Raw genomic sequence first — 24224 nt, forward strand, 5'->3', positions numbered from 1 at the left:
TTCATTCGGTTCAAATCTCGAGAGGAAAGGTACGGCAGACTAGAAAATAAACAGTCAATAGCCAAGCAATGAGTACAACATAAAGTGATCACATTCGGGACACCATCCTTGAAAATGATTGCAAACTTCTTTTTGTCCTCAACCAGTTGCATTGATGCCATTGAGAAAGTATCATTCTGGTCGGGCACCATTCGACAACTTAACCTCTTTTCACTCTTTCACAGAAAAATGTATGAGTAAGAAGTTTCATGAACCCTCTCATTTTACCCTCTAAAGAATGCATGAACTTCCGGAAATAGGGACATATTACAGTCATGCATTCTTTTCCAGAACGTTGCATGAGCTATTGTTGACATCTTTACTGAAGGAGTTCACCAGTTAGAGCCAATAAGTACAATAACAGAAGGGCAAAAAAGAAACTAAAATTGGTGGATGGCCAAAACGAATGTAGGATCTGAATGCGCCAAGGGCACCAGTTAGAATAGCCAAGGAAAATTTTAACGTTCCAAGCACTGACTTTCTATTTTATACAAAGCCGATGCCATCAAGTATACTTTAGAAAGTACCCTTAGGACTACTGCTAAAATGACTGGCGTGCAAAAAGCACGACATAGAAATTGATTAAAAGCAATCAAGGGCAACCGTGGAAAGAGCAGCACCTGTTCAGCATGCCACTAATAAAGGCGTTCAAGAAGAAAGCTTCCACTTTCCAGTCTTCCAAACTAGGCTTATATGTACCAGCAGATCCAAGTATCACTGTACCTTTAACCTTAATCATAACGAGAGAGTCCCATAAAATACAACATCAGAGGAAGAACGCTGTGCCCATGACTTCTATTTCTCAATTTTTAATACTCATTAATGAATTAATATGCAGTTGGGCAGAAAAGAATAACAATCAAGAAAACCTGATCTTGCTTAAAAGCATACAGAATTGCTTCTCATTTATCTTTAACATCGTAGAGTTCAAACCCGGCAAGAACTAAAAGACTTCACCACTTGCCTTGCTGCATGCCTCGACTAATTACATGGGCAGCTGTGCAAGAAACAAACTCTGCCGAGGAACCATCAAAGACAGTGCTTTGTAAACGCGCAAAATGCCCTTTAACATGATGAAGCTAATCTGAATTTAGCAGTAATTACCAAGTGACCCTGGTCATCAAGAAGATCAGTTTGTTTGAGACCTGGAAGAATCGATCTGAGGCAAGGGCAAGGGCTTTCTACTAAGCTCATCTGACAGTGCACCGTGGGCCTTTTTCTTCAATTGTTCCAGATGACTCCGGGCCTCTCTGAGTTCGTCTTCTGCACTTGCTCCATGGTTGTCCCAAGCATCAACAACTTGCTGCTGAAACTCAATCGCAAGTGCATAGCTGCATCACCGAGGAATGGAAACATGTTTTATCCTCAAAGTTCTTGCATATTGACAGATAAAATATTTGAGGACTACCACGTTAGCTAAAGCTGCCTAATAGCTCATTCAAGCAAAATTGAATTACCAGTAACATGATTTCTTATTAACTTGACTTGACACAGTAAACCAATAAAAGTATGTTTTTTGTCAGATTAGCATGGACCAAGGAGTATTATATATTTATTACTCGATCAGCTATTGAACTTGAAAAAATTAGCATTTGATGGGTGCAATAATAGAGTGTCATCAAATAGGTACCATCTAAACAAGATCAATCCATTCAATAGACTCATGATACACCAATTTTATATTTGACAAGTAAGACACCTCTTTTTACTAGAAAAGGTGCCGAAATATGACTTATTGAACCATAAAGTTCTGCTATCTCGCAGTTTGGTTGGCTTGGGATGTAACAAGCAGAAAATTTAATTTATCCCTTCCATTTGCAGATCTAAAAGATCATGAAAGGCTCATGGACTTGGGCTACTTGCAACCAAGCAATAAGGTTGAGTAGAAACTTCAATAAAGTTAAAATATTTCCCAATTGAGTAAAAACCTACTTCTCATTGATTTCACTATAAAATAAAAACACTCAAGACCTAAATAGCAGCTAAGTTCAAATGAAATTATTTGGGGGAAAATTCTCAAAGAGAATCAAGTCAACAATTATGTGCATGTCACCACAATCCAAAAATACTATTGAGCAAAAGGAGCATGAGAAAAAGGGTCTGGTTAATAAGTGCTCCTAGGGCACTAGTTAAGTTAGCTAAAGGCGGAAATTTCAATTTCTTAGACAACTTGAAAATGAAGAAGCATACTTCTTAAGAAAGTTGCTTCAAGTAATAAATTTTAAATTCTCGAAGCATATTTAATAAGGCTTAACAAGTGCCCAAAGGACGCAATTTAACATGTCCCCCCCCCCTCCCAAAAAAAAAAAAAAAAAGAAAAAGAAAAAAGAGAGAGAGTGAGAAGAAACAAAATGTGAACCACAACAAACAAATTATTTGTGACTGTAAGTATCAAATAGACTAGAAAGGCACAAGATAAGATTTGGAATAAGAACTATTTTTGCACGCAAAGTAACAAGTGTCACAGTATCTCTTATCATACACAGAAATTTAATGCCCATAGACTCTCACATGTTACTCTCCGAATGGGCTCAAATAAAGCATTATACCCTGTATGATTGTTTCCGAGTGAAGTAACAAATTTTATGTCACAATTTACTTTAAGGCTTCTGAGTATGCAAAGAATGCCAAGTTATTGATGAGAGCAGATAAAAAATGTTATCACAATCTAGATGCCATATCACAGCAATAAGTCTGAAAGTGACAGGGAATTTAGGATTTTAAAGAAATATCATAGAAAATGCTAGCTACTGAAAGGAATTCTTTAAAAGAACTAAACTTGAGAGATAGGGAGGGAAAAAGGGACAAAACGTTGAAAACAACTAATATTCTTCAACCTGCAGAAGAGCAATATGGATATAGCCAGCTGTTTGGAATTAGCAATTCTTCAACCCCTCAAACAGTGGCTAGCTGTGATGCAGTTCTCACCATAAATTGATCTCAAGCATAACAAGGTATAGAAAAGAAAATGCGAAAGCCTTAGGACATCTAAAACAACTTTTTACAATCTACTGTCCAGAATGAACTCTGGATGGAATTGATCAAGAAGTTGCACGTAGGTGATTCTCTGACAACCGCATTGAACAACCTAACTCTACAGTATCACATACAAGCGCTAGCAGCATGTGAGTATATATATAAAATTTCGGAACAAAGCCCTCTAGCAATAAAGACCTATGAGGTAGCAGGGAAAATGGAAGGGAGAGGGATTTATTGCTTCTGTATGGCCTTCAGATACCCTCATGTTGGAGGCTATTTCATTAAAAAATAAATGCAGAAAAGAGAAGTTATGGTGAGTCTAAGATGCACCATCACACAGGCTCTCCATAAGTTAATGTTTTAGTTAAGCAGCCATATTATTCAATCTAATGTGAAATGCCACAAGTTATTCTCTAGACTTATCTTACTGCTTTTGCAGCAACTTCGCCACCTGACAAGTCAAGCAAAACACCAATCTAAGGAAAGAAACAAAAAACTAAGCAGTTCTTTTCTTACCTTCCCATGGTACTGTATGCTTTTGAAAGGTTCTGACAGGCTTCAATTGAATCGGCATGATGTGGACCAAGCGCAACATCCATAATGTCCTTTGCAACAGCAAACATCTGTGCAGCTGATTGTGGTCTATCTAGCTCCAAATATGCGGCTCCCAGATTGTTATAAATATAACCTACTCCAAAATGTTTTGAACCAAAGCTTCCTTCCAACCTTTCTGCTGCACTCTCCAAGTAAGGAATTGCCTGTTGTACTTTCCCTGTCAGCAACAGCAACCATCCTATCCTTGCAGAAACACTTCCCTCGGAATGTTGCTCCTGCGGAAGTTTCTCCAGTAAAGCGAGAGCTCTCTTTAGTAATGAGATTGCCGTTTCAAATTCGTTCATGGTCTCATACTGCATAGATATTTCGGAGTATGCTTCTGCAACTTCTATTGGAGACACTGCCTCTTTCTTATCAAGAATCCCACAAGCAAGCTCCAAGCACCTCTTCGCATCTGCAAGCTTCTGTTGATCACCCAGTGCTTTCCCCATTGATATGAACACCAAAGCCCTAGTCTGACTATCTTTTTCTGTCTTTTGGACGGCATCCCTCAGAGTATTAATAGCTTGATCGGTCTTTCCCAGTGCAACCTGCATATTCGCAGCATCAATCTCAGCACGGAGCAAATCAGAATTGAGGCCCCAGCTCTTCAAAACCTTCTGCGAAAGCTCATTCTGCTCCAGTGCCTTGTCATGCTGCTCCAACCCACTATATATCACACCAAGAAGTCTCCTATCGTGCGCAACCTCCACCGAATTATTACCTAGATGATTTGTGTGTATCTCGAGAGCCTTCAAACCAAATGGCAGAGCCTCTTTAAAGTTGAGAACAGCAACATAAGCTTCCGCAACGTCCCGATTTGCTTTACCCAACTCCACACTATCCTCCTCAAAAGTCGCCTCCTTAATCTCCAGACACTTCCTAAGGTCCCTAATAGCTTCCTCTCTCCTTCCCATCGCCGTCTTCACGTTCGCCAACTCAAGAAGCACCGCGTGCTGCACGGGTCTAATGTCCTCCACTCCAGACCCCTCTTCCCCCAGCCTAGCCAACATCCTGTTAGATCTATTCAAGTACCCCAAACTATCACTAAACCTCTTCAACATGTAATTAGCAGAACCCATCAGCTGCAGAGCCATGGCAACCACCAAACTGGGCTCACCATCCCTATCCAACCCCTTCAGAGCCCTGTCCGCGAAATGCAGAATCTTGTTGGGGTCCCCGCCTTCCTGATCGAGCTTGAGGCCGATCTTGAGGGACGCCAAGCCGAGCCCCTTCTCGTCGAAGGAGGATTCCATCTTCTTGAACGCGCCCATCATCTCGTCCAGCGTGCCCGCGGCCTCGAATGCCTCCTCAAGCTGCGACCTTTCTCGGATTTTCCGCTGCCGCGAGGGGACAGGAGCGGGTTTCTCGACGAGGGTATCGAGGTTTCTCGACGCGGGCGCCAAGAACTCGTGCGGCTTGAGTAGTAGTAACCCGTGGGGGGACCTGGAGCAGGGGTTACTGGAGGCGAATGGGGAGATGATGGTTTGGGGCTTTGGCGTCTGCAGTGCGCGAGGAGGTATGCGGAAGCTCTTCTCATGGCGAACGGATTCTATTGATCTCGCTGGGAGATGGCTTGAGTTTTTCTGTGTTGGCAGGGGGCAGCGACGGAGCTTTGCATAAACCCTTGCAGAACCCTCGGACAGCCAGGATTTCTGCCAGGAAAAACCAAAGAGAAAATGGGGTAAAGGTTTGTCTGCTGTTCCAGTTGACTTCCGTCTAATGGAAAACTGAAGCATAGAGGAAATGTTTTGCTTGTACTCTCTTTATTTGAATTAAGTAAATCCAAGGGGTTTGGCCAGGAAAGTACCAATTTTTGAATTTATTTCATTGTTATTAATTCAGTCATATTTTTTTAATTGAACTAATTTAATTTTAAAACTTTTCATATTGGTATTAATTCAATTTATCCAATCAATATAGACTAAAAATTACCGACGTTAATGTCGGCCAATTTATATGACCTTATTAGTGTTGATGTTAAATTTTTTATTAATTTTTTTTTTTTTTTGGCATGACCTATGCCCGTGGAAGAAAAAGAAAGAGAAATTTTAAAAATATTAAAAATTTATATGAACAAATGTTGACATCAGTGCTAATCGTGTCATGTAGTTAGATTAGTGTCCATATTAGCAATTTTCAACCTAAATTGATCAAATAGACTCAATTAATACCAATGTGAAAATAATTATGATTGAATTAATCAAATTAAAATGTTTATGAATTAATTGGTATCGATTTTATAGGTTTGAATTTACTTTTGTATTTTTTTTTACATCGGTTCATGGAGAGAGTAAAATCGAAAAAACTCTAATTGTATCATCATGATCAATTTTTTCTTATCGAAATATTTATCTTTTCGAAATGATGGACGTAAAATAAAATGAAAGAGTTACCAAATATTGACTCCATCAAAACTGGCCTGGCCACCGGCCCACCGAGCCTTGTCAGCTCGGGCACGGCGCGGCTTAAAAGGTGCCGTGTTAGTAGATATGATCTGTCGGTCGTCGGCCTTGGCTCGATTAAACCTGGCCCAAGCCCATTATCAGTATGGGCCCATCCTTATTTTAGTTTTCTGAGCTTGGGCCTCCAAAACTGAGCAGTCACTCTTTAGGCCCAAAAACTAATAATCGCCCCTAATCCTCAATCTTCGGTCACGTAGTACTTTGTAACACTTGATAAAGCCGTAATCAATTTTAGTTTTTTTTTTCTCTAAGTATCATACCGGAGAACTGCAACGACAATCGTTTTTTTATCATGTCAACTCAGTCTAGACTTTCCCGTGAAATTATCGCGAGAGCCATGTGGTGAGTTCCGCAATACATTTACACGTCGGCTCCGACCCAAACAACAAGTCAAATTCAATAATAACAATGAAACCTAATAGCCTCGTGATGGGAGCAATTGCAGGGGTGAATACCACAGGTTAGTTCTCATGAGATGATTCCCCAAATGAAACCCTTGACCCTAGAGGAATCCCCCAAACGAATATTGCAACAACTTTACAGAAGAGAATGCTCAATCTGGAGGATGATGTTGCTTGAGATCGATGCTAATGGTGTCAAAGAGGTTGTTGGCACAGTACATGACCACCAATTATTGAGCAAATCCTCTGAGTAGGAGAGGCCACTTGAAGAAGCACATAACAGGACATGATGTCAAGATATATGTGGCTAGAGAGAGCTCTTCAAGTACAATGCCATAACGAAAAGATTTTTTAAGGATAATAAGTAGAGAATCTAAAAAATAATCGTTTATATCATTTAGAATAATGAATGAATAAAAAGTATCATCGTCTTTATGAAAATATAATCGGTAATTAAAATATTTTATTGACTAATAATTTCAAGCGATACAATCAATTATTTTTAAGAAAATATTTTTCAAATCATTCAATTTCTGCAAAATAAATGAAGTGTAAATAGTTGAAAATATTTTAAAATGCCTGAATCCTAAAAATATATCCCCCTATTAAAAGATATTTTTTAAAAAAAAAATTAAACTTATTTTTCTCCTTTTTATTTACCCTTTTTCCAAGGAAAAATATAAACCACGGGACATCGGGCGCCCGCCATCCGGTCCTCCAAACACACCCCGTCCCCTACTCAAAGGACACGACCAACCCTGTGTCCAAACAGACCCCCTCAAAAGCGCGGGACGCAACGGGCAAATCTCGCGGGAAATCCGACGTGGCGCCCCGCCACCTCAGCCTCCACGTCATCCCTCCCGCCAAAAAGCCCTAGCATATACACTCTCCCCCGCGATCTTCCTCCGCCACCACCACCACCACCACCACCATCCTCCGCCCCAATCTCCTCCTCTCTCGATCGTCGGAGAAAATGGAGTCTCCCGATTCACCGCCCTCCTCCATCGCCTTCAGATCCAAGAAGCCCTTCTCCTCCGCCTCGAGAAAGGCCCGATCTTGCGACGCCGGCGGCGGCGGCGGAGCCGGAGCCGACGGCATCTTGAGCTCCAAGACCCCGGAGAAGCCGTCCCGCCTCCCGGCCGAGTCCGGAACCGCGGCGTCGCGCTCTCGATCAGGGACGTGAGGCGGGTCGCCGAGAGCCTCCGCGGGTCGTCCAATCGGGACCCGCCGGCGGGCCGCGAGGCCGGGTCGTCGGCGCGCAAGCAGATCTTCGCCGACGAGGGCCCTGCTCGGAAGCCGAAGAGAGCTGCTGCTGGGTCGACTAAGTTGCCGGAGAAGTAAGTGGGTTTTGTCTTTGTGTGCGCGTAATTTTGGGTTGTGGATGATCGTAGGATTGTGTTGAATGGGTTGTTGATTTGTTTAGGTACGAGGTGTTGGGGCAGTTCTTCGATGGCTTGGATAGTGCGGTCAGGCTGTTGAAATTGAAGGGATCGCTGTCGACGTTCACGAATGTCTGCCCCAAAATCGAGTGCCTGACAGACAGGTATGTCTTTGAGGAAGAACTGATTTCGCATTTGATTTCTGTGGAATTAGAATTTCTTCACCTGGGGTAGCGAAGCTGAAGCTGGACCGTAGTACTTGTTACATTGAACTCGATTATGATCATTTTGCGGTTTGTATTGTCTATATAAGGTGCAAATCTACATAATTCATTAGGCGCAATGAAAAATTAGCAAACTTTGACGAATTCCTGGGTTTGGTAATTTATCCTATCCGTTGATTATACGATGCTACTTGAACTATGAAGAGGGAAGGGATTTTAGGATGGAAGTGATGAATTGGGTTTTCGGAATGTTGGTCCCTGCTAGTTTTTCAGCTACGGTGAACTAGAAACTGAAGTGAAATGACTCAGATATCGCAGTCTTTATTGTCTCCCACGATACTTGATGATGCTTATATATTAGCTGATGAGAATCAGTAGCTATAGATTTGTTGTTCCTGATTCTCTTCTGATGCTTTCAGGAGGTTCACTCATAAACACCTGTCTCAGTTGAAGTATATCTTACCTGAGGCAATTGAGATAAAGAAGGTGCTCACGTTCGATGAGCAAACCAGTTGCATGAAGCCGAATCTCTGCATAAGTCTGAATGCTGACGCAATTCAAAAAGATGGGGAGACGAGCTTGGACAATAGCAAGATCAATTTACGAAAGCTCTTCCGTGCTCGGCTCTCGGAATTTGTTAGCGCCCATCCTGAGGTACTTTGGAAGGCGTCATTTATGTATATTCACTGCACTTTGCTGTTAGTTGAAGTACCATTTGGTAATTCGATAGACTGATGATCTGTTCTGTCAAGCATTCTTTTAGTTCGCATATTAGTTGCATGTAATTGACACTTTCCGCTTCAGGGTAGTTACATTATTTTGATGGGATTGCCGCTACGTGTTCATAACATTGTTTTCTTGAATCAGGGAGATGAAGTTCCAGAGGAACCACTTCCAGAACCTTTCAATCGCTCACAAGATAGAATCTCAAATGAGATATTGCGGTCCAATGCCTCTTTGCCTGTGGAAGCATCAACAGAAGATCCTGTAGGATTGCAACCAGCGGTAGCGTCTCATCTGTCTGGATCGTTTCGGAGACGGTTCTCCCAGAAGGTTGAGAGCAATACATCGGGAAACACTATTCAGACAGTGTCTGAAGTTTCACTTGGGCCTGCTTCTCTTTCAGTTCCAGAGTCGCACCAGGATGAGATTTCTAATGATGAGGAAGCAGGTTCTTCTGAACCACATGAAGACAAGTTGGCTTCACAGATGAGCAGCAAAGAACATTTAGCTGACTCTGCAGCTCCAGTGGTTTGTCCACCTTCAAATAATATTGCCACTCCAAGAAAAGCAATTGATCTGTTGAAGACTGCTGATTCTCCTCAGAAAATCTCAAGTTTGGAATCAACTCCTACAAAACTTGCTTCGACTCCTGCAAAACTTGCTTCAACTCCAGCTAGGCTAATGGCTGCGACACCTCAATTGCAGCCACCAAAGAGGAGTTTCATGAGCCCTGAAGATGATTGTGCCAGTTCACCTCATAAGTTAATTAGGCGTCCACCTCGTACCCGTTCACTGAAATTTGATACTCCTGTTAAGGACACATTGGTGGAGGATGAAGCAAGGAAAAACGACTCAGTTTCATCTGATGATGATATATTCGATATTCTTCCCCAGGATCTTCTCCAAAAGGTGAGAATATATTTCAAAACCCATCCTTTCTTTTTCCCAAAGGGATATCTACCAGTAATGTGGTTTGGATTTGATAATCAGCTTCGGCATATCAGTCAAATGTTATTTATTTTGCGGTGCCCTGATATATATGTTGATGAGACTAGTCAGAATATTGAATCAGTAATGGAGAGAACATTATTTCTTCCTATGTGCAGATAAGAGATAGAGAGAAGAAAGCTATGGAGGATAAAGATCCAGCCATCTCACGAGCAAAGAGAAGGCGAGAAATTCTCACTGCTCTGCCTCAACTATTCAACATGATGCATTTCTTGTTCAAGTCTACCAAGCGCTCCGTGATGACAAGAGAGGAGCTTATTTATCAGATTATTAAAAGCCGCTTCGATATGATCGACAGACGTAAGTTTTTTTCTTTTCTATTTGGTGACTTCACAGGGTATTGTTGCCATCAGGGTTTGCATGTTCTGAAGATTCATTTTGTGCCTTTTTGACAGGAGAAGTTGAAGAGCAACTTGATTTGATGAAAGAGCTGGTCCCCGAGTGGATCTCCGAGAAAGCGGCTTCCACCGGGGATCGCCTTTTCAGGTGTGCTTTTGTCTCATTTCCTTTAGAGCAAGCCTGGTTAATAACTGATCATGTCTGAAATTTCCAGTCCTTATTGTACAACTAAGTGTCATCGAGCTTTCATTTCATATATCGGCACTTGACTGAGAAGCTTCTTATTTGCAGCATCAACAAAATGTCAGATCCCGATTCTATACGGCAACAGCTTGCTGAAGCAAAGTGACAGCGTTTGTGCTAAGATCTTCTGGGAACTAGGATCAAATTAGCACCGAGAATGCAGAAGAACTCTTCTTCTGCCAATTGTAAATGTTCAATCTTCTTTTTCCCTTTTTGTATGCTAGTTGCATATTTAGATGTGGAGGCTGTTACTAGGGACGAGTTGCTGCAGCACCTAATTTATAACATTGAAATTAGTGATCAATCATATGAACCTGCATTCTTCTAGCTGGTAAATATTCCGGGCAATCTGTGTAACAGAAATTTAGGGTGGATGCTAAATGCTAGCATTTTTAGATGTGATCGAACTTTTGTGCCATTTTTGTGGTGGCATTGTACAATTGAGAATGCAATCCTGACAGAACAATGATTTTGCAGAAGGAGACTTCATCGGGTTGTAGTTTGAAGTTAAATTGTGGTCGTATTTTATAGACAGGTTTTGTACTTTTTCACCTTCTGTATTGGGGCAATCTGAGGGTTCAATCAGTTCACTCGGTTCCCAAGAATCAATTGGCTTGAGCAATGCCCTGTCAGGAATAACCATGGACTAAAATCATGTTTCGGTATTTCTTTCATACGTTTTTACAACAAAAACGAACCCAGTCATATCTGTGTTGCAGCTGATATTTTTCTGCAGCACTGTTGTAGATTTTAGATTCAACACCGCAAATCGTAGGCTACTGTTGTCATGATATGAACAACTTGAAAGAAATTTTATCCTTGTTAAGCATCAGGACATAAGACTGTCTTGGCCAGAGCTGATCAAAACGAGTTGGTCATGCTTCACTGAATCCACCAAATGGTCCATCCAAATTCATGCCTTGGATGCCGATAATTTTGCGCATTAAACCGTCTAGCTCCGAATCAACTCCGACCTCCAACTCGTCAACTTCGCTGTTGAATTGATCATAGATTCTGCCGTTGGAATGAATTGAAACGTGACCGTGTAAAGACTCGACATATAGGCTGATGCCTCATTTTCTACATTCAATTTATCATCCTGCTCTTTGAGAGGCACGAACGTATCTGCTGATAAGGTAGCAGGACAGTCTGACTTCGGTTTTATGGCGAACTCTGTTTTATCGATGCAAACTAAATTCACTCAGATCCGAATGCATACGCAAAATCACTTAAAAACTCTCTGGGCGCTGCTGGTTAGCCATAAGCTTGGGAAAGTTTTTAGCTGTGTTTCTTGGCTATGCAAAGGGGAAGAAGCAAAACGAGATCGGGTGGTTAGGAAAAAGGGTAAATTACAAAACTGAATCCTCAAAATTTTCCTTGACTTGCAATTGGCGTTCCTGTAGTATGAAAATCTTACATTTTGCCTCTTGGGTTTTGCCAAACTCTCAGTATGGAAAACAATTCGAGAAGGGCTTGAATAGTTATAAAAATCACATGTTGCAAGCAAAGCGTGAGCATCTCGAAATTAGATGGAGAGAAGTGTTCCTAAAAAAAAAGTCGATGATGGCTTTTAGTAATTTCTGAAAAAAGAAAATGAAGATAAAATTCACAAAGTATCAATTGTTTAAATGTGGAATATAATATATGGCATAATGGTAAGCTTGGGAAAAGTACCAAAAGTCATAGATTTATTATATTCAATTTAATCTTAAACATTTCAATTCGATCAATTTAGCCCTAAATATTTTTTACATCTGCACCAATTTAGTTAATCCGTTCAATTTAGGCCTTCGTGGCCCCACTAACTCCGGGCAAGGTGACCAGCTAGTGGCCAGCAAGGGTCACCCATAAAAATGAAGGAAAAAAAAATTCAAATATCATTAAAAAAACATTCACGTCAATATCAGTCATTTTATGTAAAACTACTAACATTCACATTAACGGTTTACAGTTTAAATTGGTCGGATAAACTAATTTGATACTAATTAAAGAATATTTATGATTAAATTGATTTAATTGAAATGTTTGAGACTGAATTAATATTAATGTAACGAGTTTAAGATTTTTTTTTAATACTTTTCCTTAGTAAGCTAAAAGCTACAACATTCCAGCAATCTTTCAAGTTATACCTTCAATCGACCAACTAGAACAAAAGCCATGGAAGCAACAGGTCAACAAATTGGGAACACGACAATCGAAATGTAGAAGTGACACCCATCACAATCACCACGTCCACCGGCGAGTGGCTATTCTCCTTCGTACACCGTCGCACGAAAAATGTCTTAGGTAGGATCCACTTGACATTCGGGCGCGATTTCACATCCAGATCATGCCGAAATGACCCTAAAACCGTGGTATTTCAAGCACTTCAACAGGGCGGGTCTGTGGACATGAAGCATCCTAGGTTTTTTTTTTTTTTTAATTTTTTTTTCCTGTGTAGGATCCGAAAGTGGTTTTGCTCCTCAGGACACGCACATGCAAACCCCGCCAATGCACCCACAGCAGTGTGATCAAGCAAGCCGATTGGCCCTCGGCAAAAGGCCAAAGCAAAATTTGCATTCTTGATTCGGTTCGGGGTGGGTAGGGAACACTTTCCATGGCAAAAAAGTATAATCATGGATTTCAAGGGCATCTTTGCTGGGCTTTTCTACAGCAACCGCATCATTCGAGATCATGGGACATCAAACTGTCTATTGACTCCAGCATCCGTCCGATCACCTTTGCCTTTTCTTAGGTCCTTTTCCACTGATCTTTTGGTTCCCGTAAGCGACATAAGTGTCAACTTTCCTGATGCCTGGTTCATAGGATGAGTAGCAGGAGAGCCATCTCTAATGAATTTATTATTTTAACCAAAAGGAAAAAGGAAAATTTCACAAATGGTTCTTAAATTTTAATTCAATGCGCAATGTGAATTTTAAACTTTCAATTTATTCAATGTGATTCGTGAACTTTTAATACATATTCAGTTTAAAAATATTAAAAATATATTTAGTGTAAAGTTTATGGACTAAATTAGACATGTACCCAAAGTTCATGGATCACATTGCATATTAAGCCGGAGTTCAAAAACTATATTACATATTGGGTCAAAGTTTATGGATTATTTGTGTCATTATTTTAATACAAAAAAAGGATGGAATGTCTAGGTCTTGGAAAAGTTTGTCGATCTTTATCTTGAAATTGGTTGGGCAAAACCGATTTGACGATGAAGGTCTCGAGTGTCGGCCACATGGTCCGCAAAAAGGAATCCATGAAAGAGTGAAAGGAGATGTGTGAAATTAGTCTAGACCCACACGTATCATATATTTTAAAAATTTAAGCTATTAGAACATGCCGCGGAGTATATCCTGTATCTTGAAAGTTCAAATGTTTTCGGTCTGTTCTTTCTCAAGTCTAAAACAATCTTCATGCATTTTCACAACGTGGGACTTATGCTCACCACGCAAGGGTATCCTACTCAACATTATATGAACACCCTTTTTGATTCAACAAATGTGAATTTGATTGTTTTATCAAATCCAAAGTCATGGTCGAATTACTCCCTTGGCTTTTCAGTATCTATGTATAGTTAATTAAACTTTGTGTGGCTCCAATTGAAATTAGTCAGTTTTAGTTTTCCTGTTTAAAATTGTTTTGAAATTTTACACTCCATTTGTTTCGCGGAAAATGTGGCATCTTTGGAAAATGTTTTCCAAGAAACAATTTTTTAGAAAGATGTAATTATTTTCCGATATTCAATTGAAACTTGAAAATGAATGGAAATTATTTTCCACTGTTCAAGAAGAAAATTCTTCCATACACTATTTTTCAATTTTTTTTAATTTTATTTTTTAAAATCTTTTTAATTATTTTTAAAACTTTTTATTTTTCTTTTATTTTATTTTCTTTCTTTTTATCTTTGGTCGGTCGCTGGCCACCTCAATAGCCAACGATTGGTCAAAGGCAAGCTTGAGGCTCGCCACTCGCCTATCTAGCGAAGCTCGAGGCTTGCCGTTGATTGGGTGAGCCTCAAGACTTAGCTCGCCGATTAGCAAGCCAAGACAGAAGGAAAAAAGAAAGAAAGAAAAAAGAAAGAAAGGGATGAGAAAAAAAAATAATTAAAAATTCGAATTTTTTAAAAATGGAAAAAGAAAAGAAAAGAAAGAAAGATGAAAAAGTTAAACATGAGTGTAAGATAAGAGGAGAGAGAATAATGTTTTCCATTGTTTTCCTCATCTTGGAAAGTGGAAAACATTTTCTCTTATTTTAGAAAACTTTTTCGCTGGAAATGATTGATTCATTTTCTGTGAAACGAATGTCGGAAAATTTAGAAAATATTTTCTTGAAAGTTGGTTTTCGTGAAACAAATGGAGTATTTTAATTTTTTTTTTTCCAATTGATACCCTAGATCAAGCCACACACGAGGATCAACGAAACCCACCTACTTTATTATCTAACTACGGTCGAAATAATGGTTGATATTTCGAAATATCCAAATTCCATATAAAATTTAGTGCCTTGGTTGGGATTCGATATAGCAACTCCAAAACATTGAAAAACCATCGAACCTCTTGAAATATAAGGACTCCGTTGCATTTCATACGGAAAAATTTAGAATTCCAATTTTATTTCCAACTAAATGCTGGCTAGGCATCGAGATGGGTGGACCAGAGATTCAACCGGTCGAACCGCTAAGTAGACGTTAAACCGGTTGTTCATCCGGGCCAACTCAAGTCGCCTTCGAGAATTGAGTTTAAAATTTACCAAAAGCAGTTGATTAAAGAGCTGGATTAAATTTTTGGCCGAAAGCAAAGGAGCTAGCTTTAATCCCATAATGAATTTATATCGACCGCCGATTAAACTACACTAAAACTCTAGCTGGTATTCCATCATCAGATTCCCTATCCCTTCATTAGATTTAGTAGGACCACGAGTATAATTAAGGATTTGAAGTTGACAACCCAGCACGTTTCGAGCCAATTTTCTCTTGCCTTTCCTCTAAGTATAAACTACACCCTTTCTTTTTTATCAATTTTTCTAGTGCCTCAATATCTATAATTAGCCATAATAATAGTACTATAATCCCTCACTCACGGACCTATTAATGTTCATGTCGTTTCAGGATAATAACAAATACTCAAAACAGTAATATTTCACATTTGGTGATTTAGGCCATATTTGGTAACTGCTAAATAATGACTATTTTTGTTCTTTTTTTCCCCAGAAAAAAAAAGAAGAAGAAAAAACAGAGATTCGTTTGATAACATTTTTGTTTTCAAGAATAGATTTGGAATATAATAAAAAGTTAGAAAAATTGCTTTTTGTTTCTCGGAATAACTCAAGAATTAATTAGTTTTTTATTTCTTCTTTTTCCTCTAACTGGTTGTCGGCCTCAGCAATAGTTACTGACTACCCATTGCCAAGTGGATGAATCTCACATTTTGCTAGCATCTAGAAATTCTCTATCTCTTCAATAAGAAGTCACCCGACAGACTATATCGAGGTCAATTGTGATAATCAAGATTTTTGAAAAGGATTCACGATATGAGGGAAGTCGCTAGCGCCAGTCGCCTTTCCCTGCCCTTCCACCAATAAAAAGTAACTCATCATTAAGAGCAGAAAAAAAATTGACAACAGTGGATTTGCATAGAATTTTTAGTCCCTTGGAGTCGCAATCATATATCCCAACACCTCTGTTGTGTTGTGTCCACCATCTCACTTTCGATTTCTAAATTGGCATCCTTACATAATCGTTACATCATCTGGGAATTAGACCACATCATGGGCTCACTCGATTAGGAATTGAATGTGTCGATGTCCTTTGTCCTCTTGTGCTCATGATCCTTCGCTTTGTTTCACCTTATTTTGGGGGCACAATCTCAAAACTTTGGGGGCACAATCTCAAAACTCTAGTCATCTTATTTTCACCATTTCCATGTACGTGAAAGCCCACATGCCATTTGCCATGGGTCGTCGAGATGTTTATAGTGCAAAGTTATTTAGGGATTTGATTGAGAAAGCAACTGAATAAGTGGTAGAAAAAACAAAATTGAAATAAAGTGTTGTTATATTGGAAATATTACGAAAGTAGTTTTAAATCTATTACATGGATGCAAATTTCGTTCTAAACTTTTTAACTTAATCAATTTAGTCCTAAAATTTTGTGCAAAATTTTAATATAGTCCTTGGCCAATATTTGTCTGTAATCATTAACGAGGCTGTTCGATCATCTCCAACTGTCCTACGTGGCATACCGCCACGTTAGTGATTTTCGACGAAAATTGACTGGAAAAGTACATTGGAATTCCACTAAAAACTTTAAGATTGAATTAGCAAGATCGAAAAATTTAGAACTGAATTGATATCCGTATAATAAGTTTAAAACTTATTGAACAATTTCCTCCTTTTTTTATCTCTAGCTAATTATGCACGAAAATGCTGTCGACCTAACATGCACATTCATTCCGATAAATATTGTCTATACTAACATTTATGTAAAAGATCTATTACAAAAGACCGAATTATTTCGAAATTTTTTGAGGGACTTTTTAATTATCCGGAAATGGTTGCCAGGGCTCCGTTCATCATGGAGCCTGTAAACTTCCAAAGCTTTTGAGAGACAAAGCCCCGCCGCAATGTTCTCGACTGATGACTTGGGCAAAGGTGTGAATATTTGAACCCAAGTCTCGATTCTCCACCTTCACACCATTAGCTTTGAAGATTGAGATAAGCGCAGAAATAGGATTTAGCCTTTCTAGCCGTTGGTCAATTGAGGACTTTAAACTTTTTGATTTTTTTTTTTTGGCTTTGTTGAAAACTTAGTGTTTTCGAAAAGATCTGCTCAGATCTCGAGATTGCCATTCATAAAATTCACAAAATTCAAGTATCGGGATATGTGACTCTCATATAGAATATTCAATTATTTGTCACGCGTTATTTCCAACATTTGAATTCCACCTATGGCACATTCGAGACATTGTTCCAACATTTTTGAAACCTTAAATTCTTAGTTAACCAAAATGAAAAATTTAAGTCCATAGATGAACAATTGTTAAAATCTTAAATCCTATTTGATCACTTATTCCTAATAATATTATTTTATGAAAAAAGAAGAGAGTAAACCTTAATTAACCGTGCAGCCAAGTTGGATAGGCTTATGGGATAAAGAGAATTTGCTCTAAAGGTTTAGATTGTTTAATCAAACTTAAACGTTTATTATAGAGTGCAATTTAGTCCCTCTGGCCAGTTTACTACTAAATTTGCTAATGCGGCATTGTACATATATATTTCTTTGATTTAATTTTTTTTTGGATTTATTTATTTTTCTCCAAACTTTTTTTTTGTTTTTTTAAAATTTGACTTTTTGAAGTCACTTCAACGCCACATCAGCAATACATGTGCTAAAAAAAGGCTACATTAGATTCTAACATAACATATCAACTGAGGAGCTTCCGAAAGGATTTGGTTACACTAGATTCAATATTTTTAATGGTTGATTGCACAAACTAAAATGTTTAGGACGTGATTGCATATTGGAAAACCGTTTAGGAATTTTGATGCAATTTTCTCTAGAATAATATATACATAATTATTTTTAAAAAATGAGATTTACCATAATTATATGGAGAAACCTATTATCCAAGAAATTAAAGGCGAGGCCGTTGACTAAACCATGGAAACCCTCGTTCTCTGTACAAGTTTATTCGTTTTGGAGTGCAACAGTTGCAATCATGTTGCTGCCTATAGTTGACTCACAAAATCTTTGAGATTAGGAGCTTTAACGCCCAAATTATCCTTGGTGTAACTTTGGTGTTACTTTTTAAACACGTTCCTAAAAGATATATATAATTAAGGATGAGCAAAAGATAAATATGATTATGCCCTTTATTCATCATTGTTACCTACAAGGAGCTGAATGTACTCTCTTAAATGACTTCAGTCCATACAAATTTATCTAAAAAAGAAGCATTGCTTTTGAGCAGTCTCCTTTTTTCCTTTACTTCCTCTCCTTTTGATAAATAATCATGTAATTTATAATGATTTCACTGTTGAAGTTTAAATAAGTTTGTAGTTTTGCTCTTTATGACCAGCAAATACAGCTGAGAGCTAGCTAGCTCCATACATGTATGTGCGATTGTGCACTATTATTGTTGCACAAAAGAATGTTCATCAAAAGGGTAGCATGGAAATCGATTGCGAGTATGCATGATTATAAGATATGGTGCAGTTGAAACACACATCATGGGGTTTCGATAGATATGTTGAGCCGTTGCAAAAAGAGGAAAAAACAAAGAGAAAAAAAAGCATTTTGCTAATGAATGTGCCATGGGAACACAAGAATTTGCACTATTAGGAGAGATAAAAGGGTATGAAATGGACCCAAAGATGGGCGAGTCATTCAAGTCCAAATCATGGTCCTCAAATGCCACTCAATAGAGCATAGAAAAGGAATGGAGACTACATATTGATTTGAACACTTGGAGGCCATAAAAAAGAAGATTGGCATGTATGCAAGAGTGTGAATGGGGACAAGGGGAAATGGAGGGATTTTAGGTGTCACACTAAGCTTTTTGGCAGTGGAAATCATTGTTGAAAAGAGCATTGAGAGGGCAAGTTCAAGGATTTGGGAAATTAAGAGAGAGAGAGAGAGAGAGAGAGAGAGAGAGAGAGAGAGAGAGAGAGAGAGAGAGATGATGTGAAGATAAGGAGCATTTTCCATTCTTGGGCATGATGTTGTTGGCCATCAAATGATACTGGTAGAAAAGCATACTTATTAGATCGATGACCCCTTTTACCATTAAAAAAAAGGGAAAAATAATGAAAATAATTGGGTAAGTTTAGGGACTTTTTTCACTGAGTATTAGAATAAGGGTTTGCTACTTTTCTATTCCTTTTTCAATTCTCCATATATATTATGAAATGGATATTGGGGGACAAAATCTTGTGTGAATCAATAGTAAGGATATTTTGAAAGTACTGAAATGATGTTTTCACCTACCAGTAAATTATAAGTTCACGCAATTACTGGCTTTTGATATAGAGAATACCTATTTCACAGAGAATACCTATTTCACTTCAATATCATTTAATATAAAATTACATTCTCCTTTTTACCCTAGCGTTCATTAGGATAACCCCTGTCATTTAAGTAAAATTAGAAACAAAGTGAGATAGGAAGTTGGTTTTATCTTGAATATCATTATAGGTACCCACATTGATTTATACTCAATTTACCAAAACAACATTGCAAACTCTTATTGGGTGATTGAATGTGATCTACTTGCGTTAATGTCTAATTACACTTTGATGTTGCTCTTTCATTTCATACTACCCTAATCCATTTGTAGGTAGCGCATTTAAACTACATGTATCAACGAGTTATGATATTTCAATAATCACTTTTTACTCTTTGTTATTTGACGGCTCTTCCCAAGATTGGATTGTGGGTGGATTACCAAGTGTGTTTATGGGGATTAAACCAACGCCATATAATCAATACCTTTACAAAATTAAATACAAGCAATTTAACATCTAGGCCATCAAATCGAATTTTAATTTATATTATATTCGGTTTGTGAAATCGTGAGATATTTTTCAAATTTTACGCTCTACATGAAGCTTTAGTAAGAGATGAGATTGCCAATTATAATCAATGGAGATTGATGTGAGGCTAAATAGAGATTGATGTGAAGCTAGTATATGAGATTAGAAATGACTGTTTTTTGGCCAAAAAGCAGCGAGTTAGCATGCTCGAAGATCGCAATCCTAAGATACTCCTTGTGCTTGTCATTTTTTTTTTTCCTTTTTGTAGTACAGGATATCTAACTTTTGACTTGATTAATACTCCCAAGTACATGCACGCAAACTGTTCGATTTGATATGGGACTTTGTGTGTTCAATTCAAAAGATTGACCACTCTGCCAATTTTTAGATGACATTTTTGTTCATCGAGCCATCTTATTTTGGAATAAAATAAAAAGAAAACATGTTGAAATAAGGAAAAATTTTAATGCTGAAATAACTATAGAAAAACCTATATACGTCAATATTAGAGATTTAAATAGAGTAATGAATATGAATAATTGTTACAATGAGGAATAATCCCAGTAGAACCTCTAGAAAACTGAATTCACATTTGATAAAAAGTCAACCCAAAAGTTAAAGTGTGCATGTCAGTAGGCCATGAAAACCACATTTGAATTTTCCAAGGAAAAAAGATTATGTTTTTTAATTTCTAAGTAATTTAAATAGGTGATATAGCTTTAAATCTACTCCTAAAATAATTTAAACGTTTTTGATGTTTTACACAAAACAATCACACACATTTAACGTTGAAAACGTTAATCACAAACCAAAAATCAAAAATTAAGTCAAACACTCACTATTCCTCCAATCATTTCTAAGAATGGATTACTTTTGAATTCCATTGTCTTTCTTCAAAAACCGGCGGAGAGTATGACAGAACATATTTCCACTCAAGGTTGACATACATGACTATAATTCGCAAGAAGTTGAGCTTTTTTTTTTTTTTTAAATTGTAAAATGTATTTTTCTTGCATTCTCCATTTATCTTGCTACCTATTTATTACTTGTCCCTCTTCCTCTCCTTTCTCCTCATTTTTCTTTTTGCTCATCATAACTCCTTCCTATTAAAGAAATTTCCAACCTTATCATTAACAATACAAGTTGCTTTACTAAAATAAAAACATATAAATTACGTGTACTCGTAGTAAATAACAAAGGGAATATAATAGGTAAAAATGTCAAGTTGATTACTTTGTTGTATTAATTGCTTAAAATGATTAATGTTACATTACAAATAGAAGTTTGTAACATAAATACATTAAATATGATATAACAATCTGTGCAAAGTGCGAGTGGTCAGTCACTAGAGTTTGCTCCAGTGATCATCCTTTTTACGTGGGAAGAGGGAGGTGGGGAATTTAAATCTCTATATTTTCAAGGGATTGGGGTAAGGATTATGAGTTGAGAATTAGAGTAGTACTAACCTAAAAAAGAAGTGTGGCTTATTCGGTGGATGAAGCAAATGAACTTTTATCACGAGAATACCATATATTAGGTATATATATATAAAGTGATGTTTAGTGGAGGCACCAGTCCCCACGCCAACGTATTGGTTGCTTGGGCGCTGCCACTATCCTCAAATATATATCAAAGTTTTGCCCCGAAAAATATTTTCTTCCATTGGTGATACATATGTGAAAAATTTATTTTGCTCAAAGATTTTATAAATCATATGTATTTATAATAATTGTCCCTAAATGATGTGACAAAGATCACGCAAAAAATAAAGGGCGCACATAGTGAGCCAAGCAAGCAAATGATCAAGAACTCCTTCACTTCTATTGCCTAAGTACAAGGTGCACGGTTTCCTATCGCCTCAGATATACCCGACACTGCGTTGCTAGGCGTCAGGCTTGGATTCTTGTTCGGGAGCTCGATAGTGACCCATTAGTTTCTGAGCATCTTTCGAAGGTCGGTTTTCATTGAAAAGCTCATTGATGCGGGAGCATTGGGCTTCATCAATCGATTCAAGTGGAAGATATTGATCATGGGAAAAAGTTGTTGCTTCAATGGACAAGTTGCTGATTTCATGGTTGCCGATCAGCTATTGAGACGTCAATACTTAAGTTTCTTGTCGATCCGAGATTACTAAAAGACTATATTACAACACAAGGTTGTTTTGGACAATTTCCTTTATTGTTTGGCGATCTTCAAAGATGAGTATTGGACTGTCCAAGGAGATGAACGAATTTAGAGTCTATCTTAATTACTTCATGCCTAGTCAAGTATCATTAGTGAGTCCTAAGTGTGTTGTAAGTTTCGAAGAGTCAAAGTTCAAGTCTCTAGATGTTTTAATGCATTTTCTAATCTAGTTTCAATGTCATTAATGTGTGGTAGTTTCCATGTCTTCAATGTTTAGTCTATTTCCTTAGGTAATTTTCCCTTTATATGATTAGGCGAATTCTCATATGTAAGATAGTGAATTTTGAGTAAATGAATATTTGAAATTTTTCTCTATATGAGCGAATATCTTTGGAGAGTGGATTACTCCTGGTTTCTGTATTCTTGGAAGGTGGATTCTTCCTTGTGGTGAGCCAAAGAAGCACCATATCATTGATTGATATTTTTCCTATAGGCCTTGGTGGTGAGCTTCTTCAATCCCGAAGTCTTGTATCCAAGGCTGGTGATTTCTATAGGTCTTGGTGAGGTTCATTTATCTCAATCTCGATCTTCAGCTGGTGGCATGTCCTATGTGTCTTGGTTCCGATTGTATTCTATCCTTCATTTCACAATTACCTATTTACATTCATCCCCCATACACTTACCCATCTTCAATAATCACTCAAAATAACTTTCACCCATCCCGTGACCACATCAAATCAATATCAAAGCTCAAGGTTGAACTAGTTTTGAGTGATTCCTTTACCTATCTTGCATCTCTTCTCATATTTCTATTCCTCAAAAAAAGAAAAAGAAAAAAAAAAGAAATGGCTGGTCGTCATTGACGTGGGCCAAATGTTGAGTCTCTTATCACACAAGAAAGAAGCCTACGAGACATGGAGTTGGTTGATTTAAGGAGACAAATGCAGCAACTGCAAGAGCGTTTGCTATGCTTTGAACTTCGACCAATGGAGAGAGACTTCACTCTCCTAGAAAAACGACTGAAGGGTGTCAAGGGATTTTTTGCTAAGCCTTCAACTAGAGGTGCATACAACCAAAAAAAAAGAAAACTAGAGGTGCATATTTCTTCGAAAGAACTTCTTCAAATCAAGTGGAGAATTTTTCAAAACAGGATAAAGAAATGGAAAATTCCCTCAAAATCATTATTTAGCACCCGAAAGAAATGGATGGTGAAGATAAGACGTTCTTCAAGGGTTACGATTATGGGTATCTACAAGTGGATTGTCCTAACCAGAAAGTTACCACCATCAAAGAAATTGAGAAGATTGATTTGGAACTTCAAGAGGCTCAACAAGATCCATACTATGAAGAATCTCAATTGGAGGAGCAAGATGAGATCCTACAATAAATTGAAGAAGGAGAAAAGATAGTCATCTAGACGCCATCAACCAACTATGATATTATGGATGGTGAATCTCCAAACAAATATGTTTAGACAAATCCAAAGGTTATAGATGAAGAGGGAATGATTTTAATGGCCGGAGACATTACCGACCAATTTCATTTCATATGCTCCGAAGCATTCTCTCTCAAAGTGTTTATGAATTGTCAAAATATGATTGACATATTTTCATCTTTTCAGCAAGCCTTGAAGATATTTATTTGTATGAAGTTGATGTATTATCTAGCTCACTAGGAAGACCATCCTGGAAATGAAGCAATGACAAGATTTGAGGACAAATCTTCACAATTTGGGGAGATTGATGTGGGGGCATTGGGCTTCATTGATTGATTCAAGTGGAAGATATTGATCATGTGGAAAAGTTGTCGCTTCAATGGACAAGTTGCCGATTTCATGTTTGCTGATCGGCTACTAAGATATCGATACTTAAGGTTCTTCTCAATTCGAGACTACTAAAAAACTATCTTACAACTGAAGTTTGTTTTGGACAATTTCCTTTGTTGTTTTGTGATCATCGAAGATGACTATTGGGTTGTCCAAGGAGACGAACGAATTTAGAGTCTATTTCAATTACTTTGCATCTAGTCAAGTGTCATTAGTGAGTTTTAAGTGTGTTGTAGGTTTCAAAGGGTTAAAGTTCAAGTCTATAGATATTCTAACGCATTTTATAGTTCCTACTTCTTTATTGTGTTTTCCAATTTCGATGTCATTAATGTTGGATAGTTTTCGTGTCTTCAACGTTT

The 24224-nt window shown here is 37.9% G+C and overlaps 2 protein-coding genes across 2 annotated transcripts; one reads left to right on the forward strand and one right to left on the reverse strand.

Moving 5' to 3' along the window:
• Positions 1-807: 807 nt before the first annotated feature.
• On the reverse strand, positions 808-5351 carry LOC104426580 (protein KINESIN LIGHT CHAIN-RELATED 1). The gene is made up of 2 exons (XM_010039683.3): positions 3535-5351; positions 808-1370 (listed from the first exon to the last, which is right to left on the reverse strand). The coding sequence occupies exons 1-2, from the start codon at positions 5349-5351 to the stop codon at positions 1169-1171; spliced, it is 2019 nt and encodes a 672-aa protein (XP_010037985.2). The 3' UTR covers positions 808-1168.
• A 1134-nt stretch (positions 5352-6485) lies between these two features.
• LOC104426581 (CDT1-like protein a, chloroplastic) lies at positions 6486-10878 on the forward strand. Its single transcript, XM_010039684.3, has 8 exons — positions 6486-6537; positions 7251-7815; positions 7902-8021; positions 8501-8735; positions 8949-9713; positions 9911-10112; positions 10208-10298; positions 10443-10878. Exons 1-8 carry the CDS (start codon positions 6486-6488, stop codon positions 10498-10500), a joined length of 2088 nt encoding a protein of 695 aa, XP_010037986.2. The 3' UTR covers positions 10501-10878.
• Positions 10879-24224: the final 13346 nt, after the last annotated feature.

The sequence above is a fragment of the Eucalyptus grandis genome, chromosome 11, assembly GCF_016545825.1.
Source record: "Eucalyptus grandis isolate ANBG69807.140 chromosome 11, ASM1654582v1, whole genome shotgun sequence".
Taxonomy (NCBI): domain Eukaryota; kingdom Viridiplantae; phylum Streptophyta; class Magnoliopsida; order Myrtales; family Myrtaceae; genus Eucalyptus; species Eucalyptus grandis.

Excerpts from the sequence above, each read along its gene's own strand:
- LOC104426580 (XM_010039683.3), bottom strand. The coding sequence starts at position 5,351 with ATGCTTCAGTTTTCCATTAGACGGAAGTCAACTGGAACAGCAGACAAA. Across the intron at positions 1,371-3,534 it reads GCATACAGTACCATGGGAAG|CTATGCACTTGCGATTGAGT; the intron begins GTAAGAAAAGAA and ends TCGGTGATGCAG.
- LOC104426581 (XM_010039684.3), top strand. The coding sequence starts at position 6,486 with ATGAAACCTAATAGCCTCGTGATGGGAGCAATTGCAGGGGTGAATACC. Across the intron at positions 8,736-8,948 it reads TTGTTAGCGCCCATCCTGAG|GGAGATGAAGTTCCAGAGGA; the intron begins GTACTTTGGAAG and ends TTCTTGAATCAG. Across the intron at positions 10,113-10,207 it reads CTTCGATATGATCGACAGAC|GAGAAGTTGAAGAGCAACTT; the intron begins GTAAGTTTTTTT and ends CCTTTTTGACAG.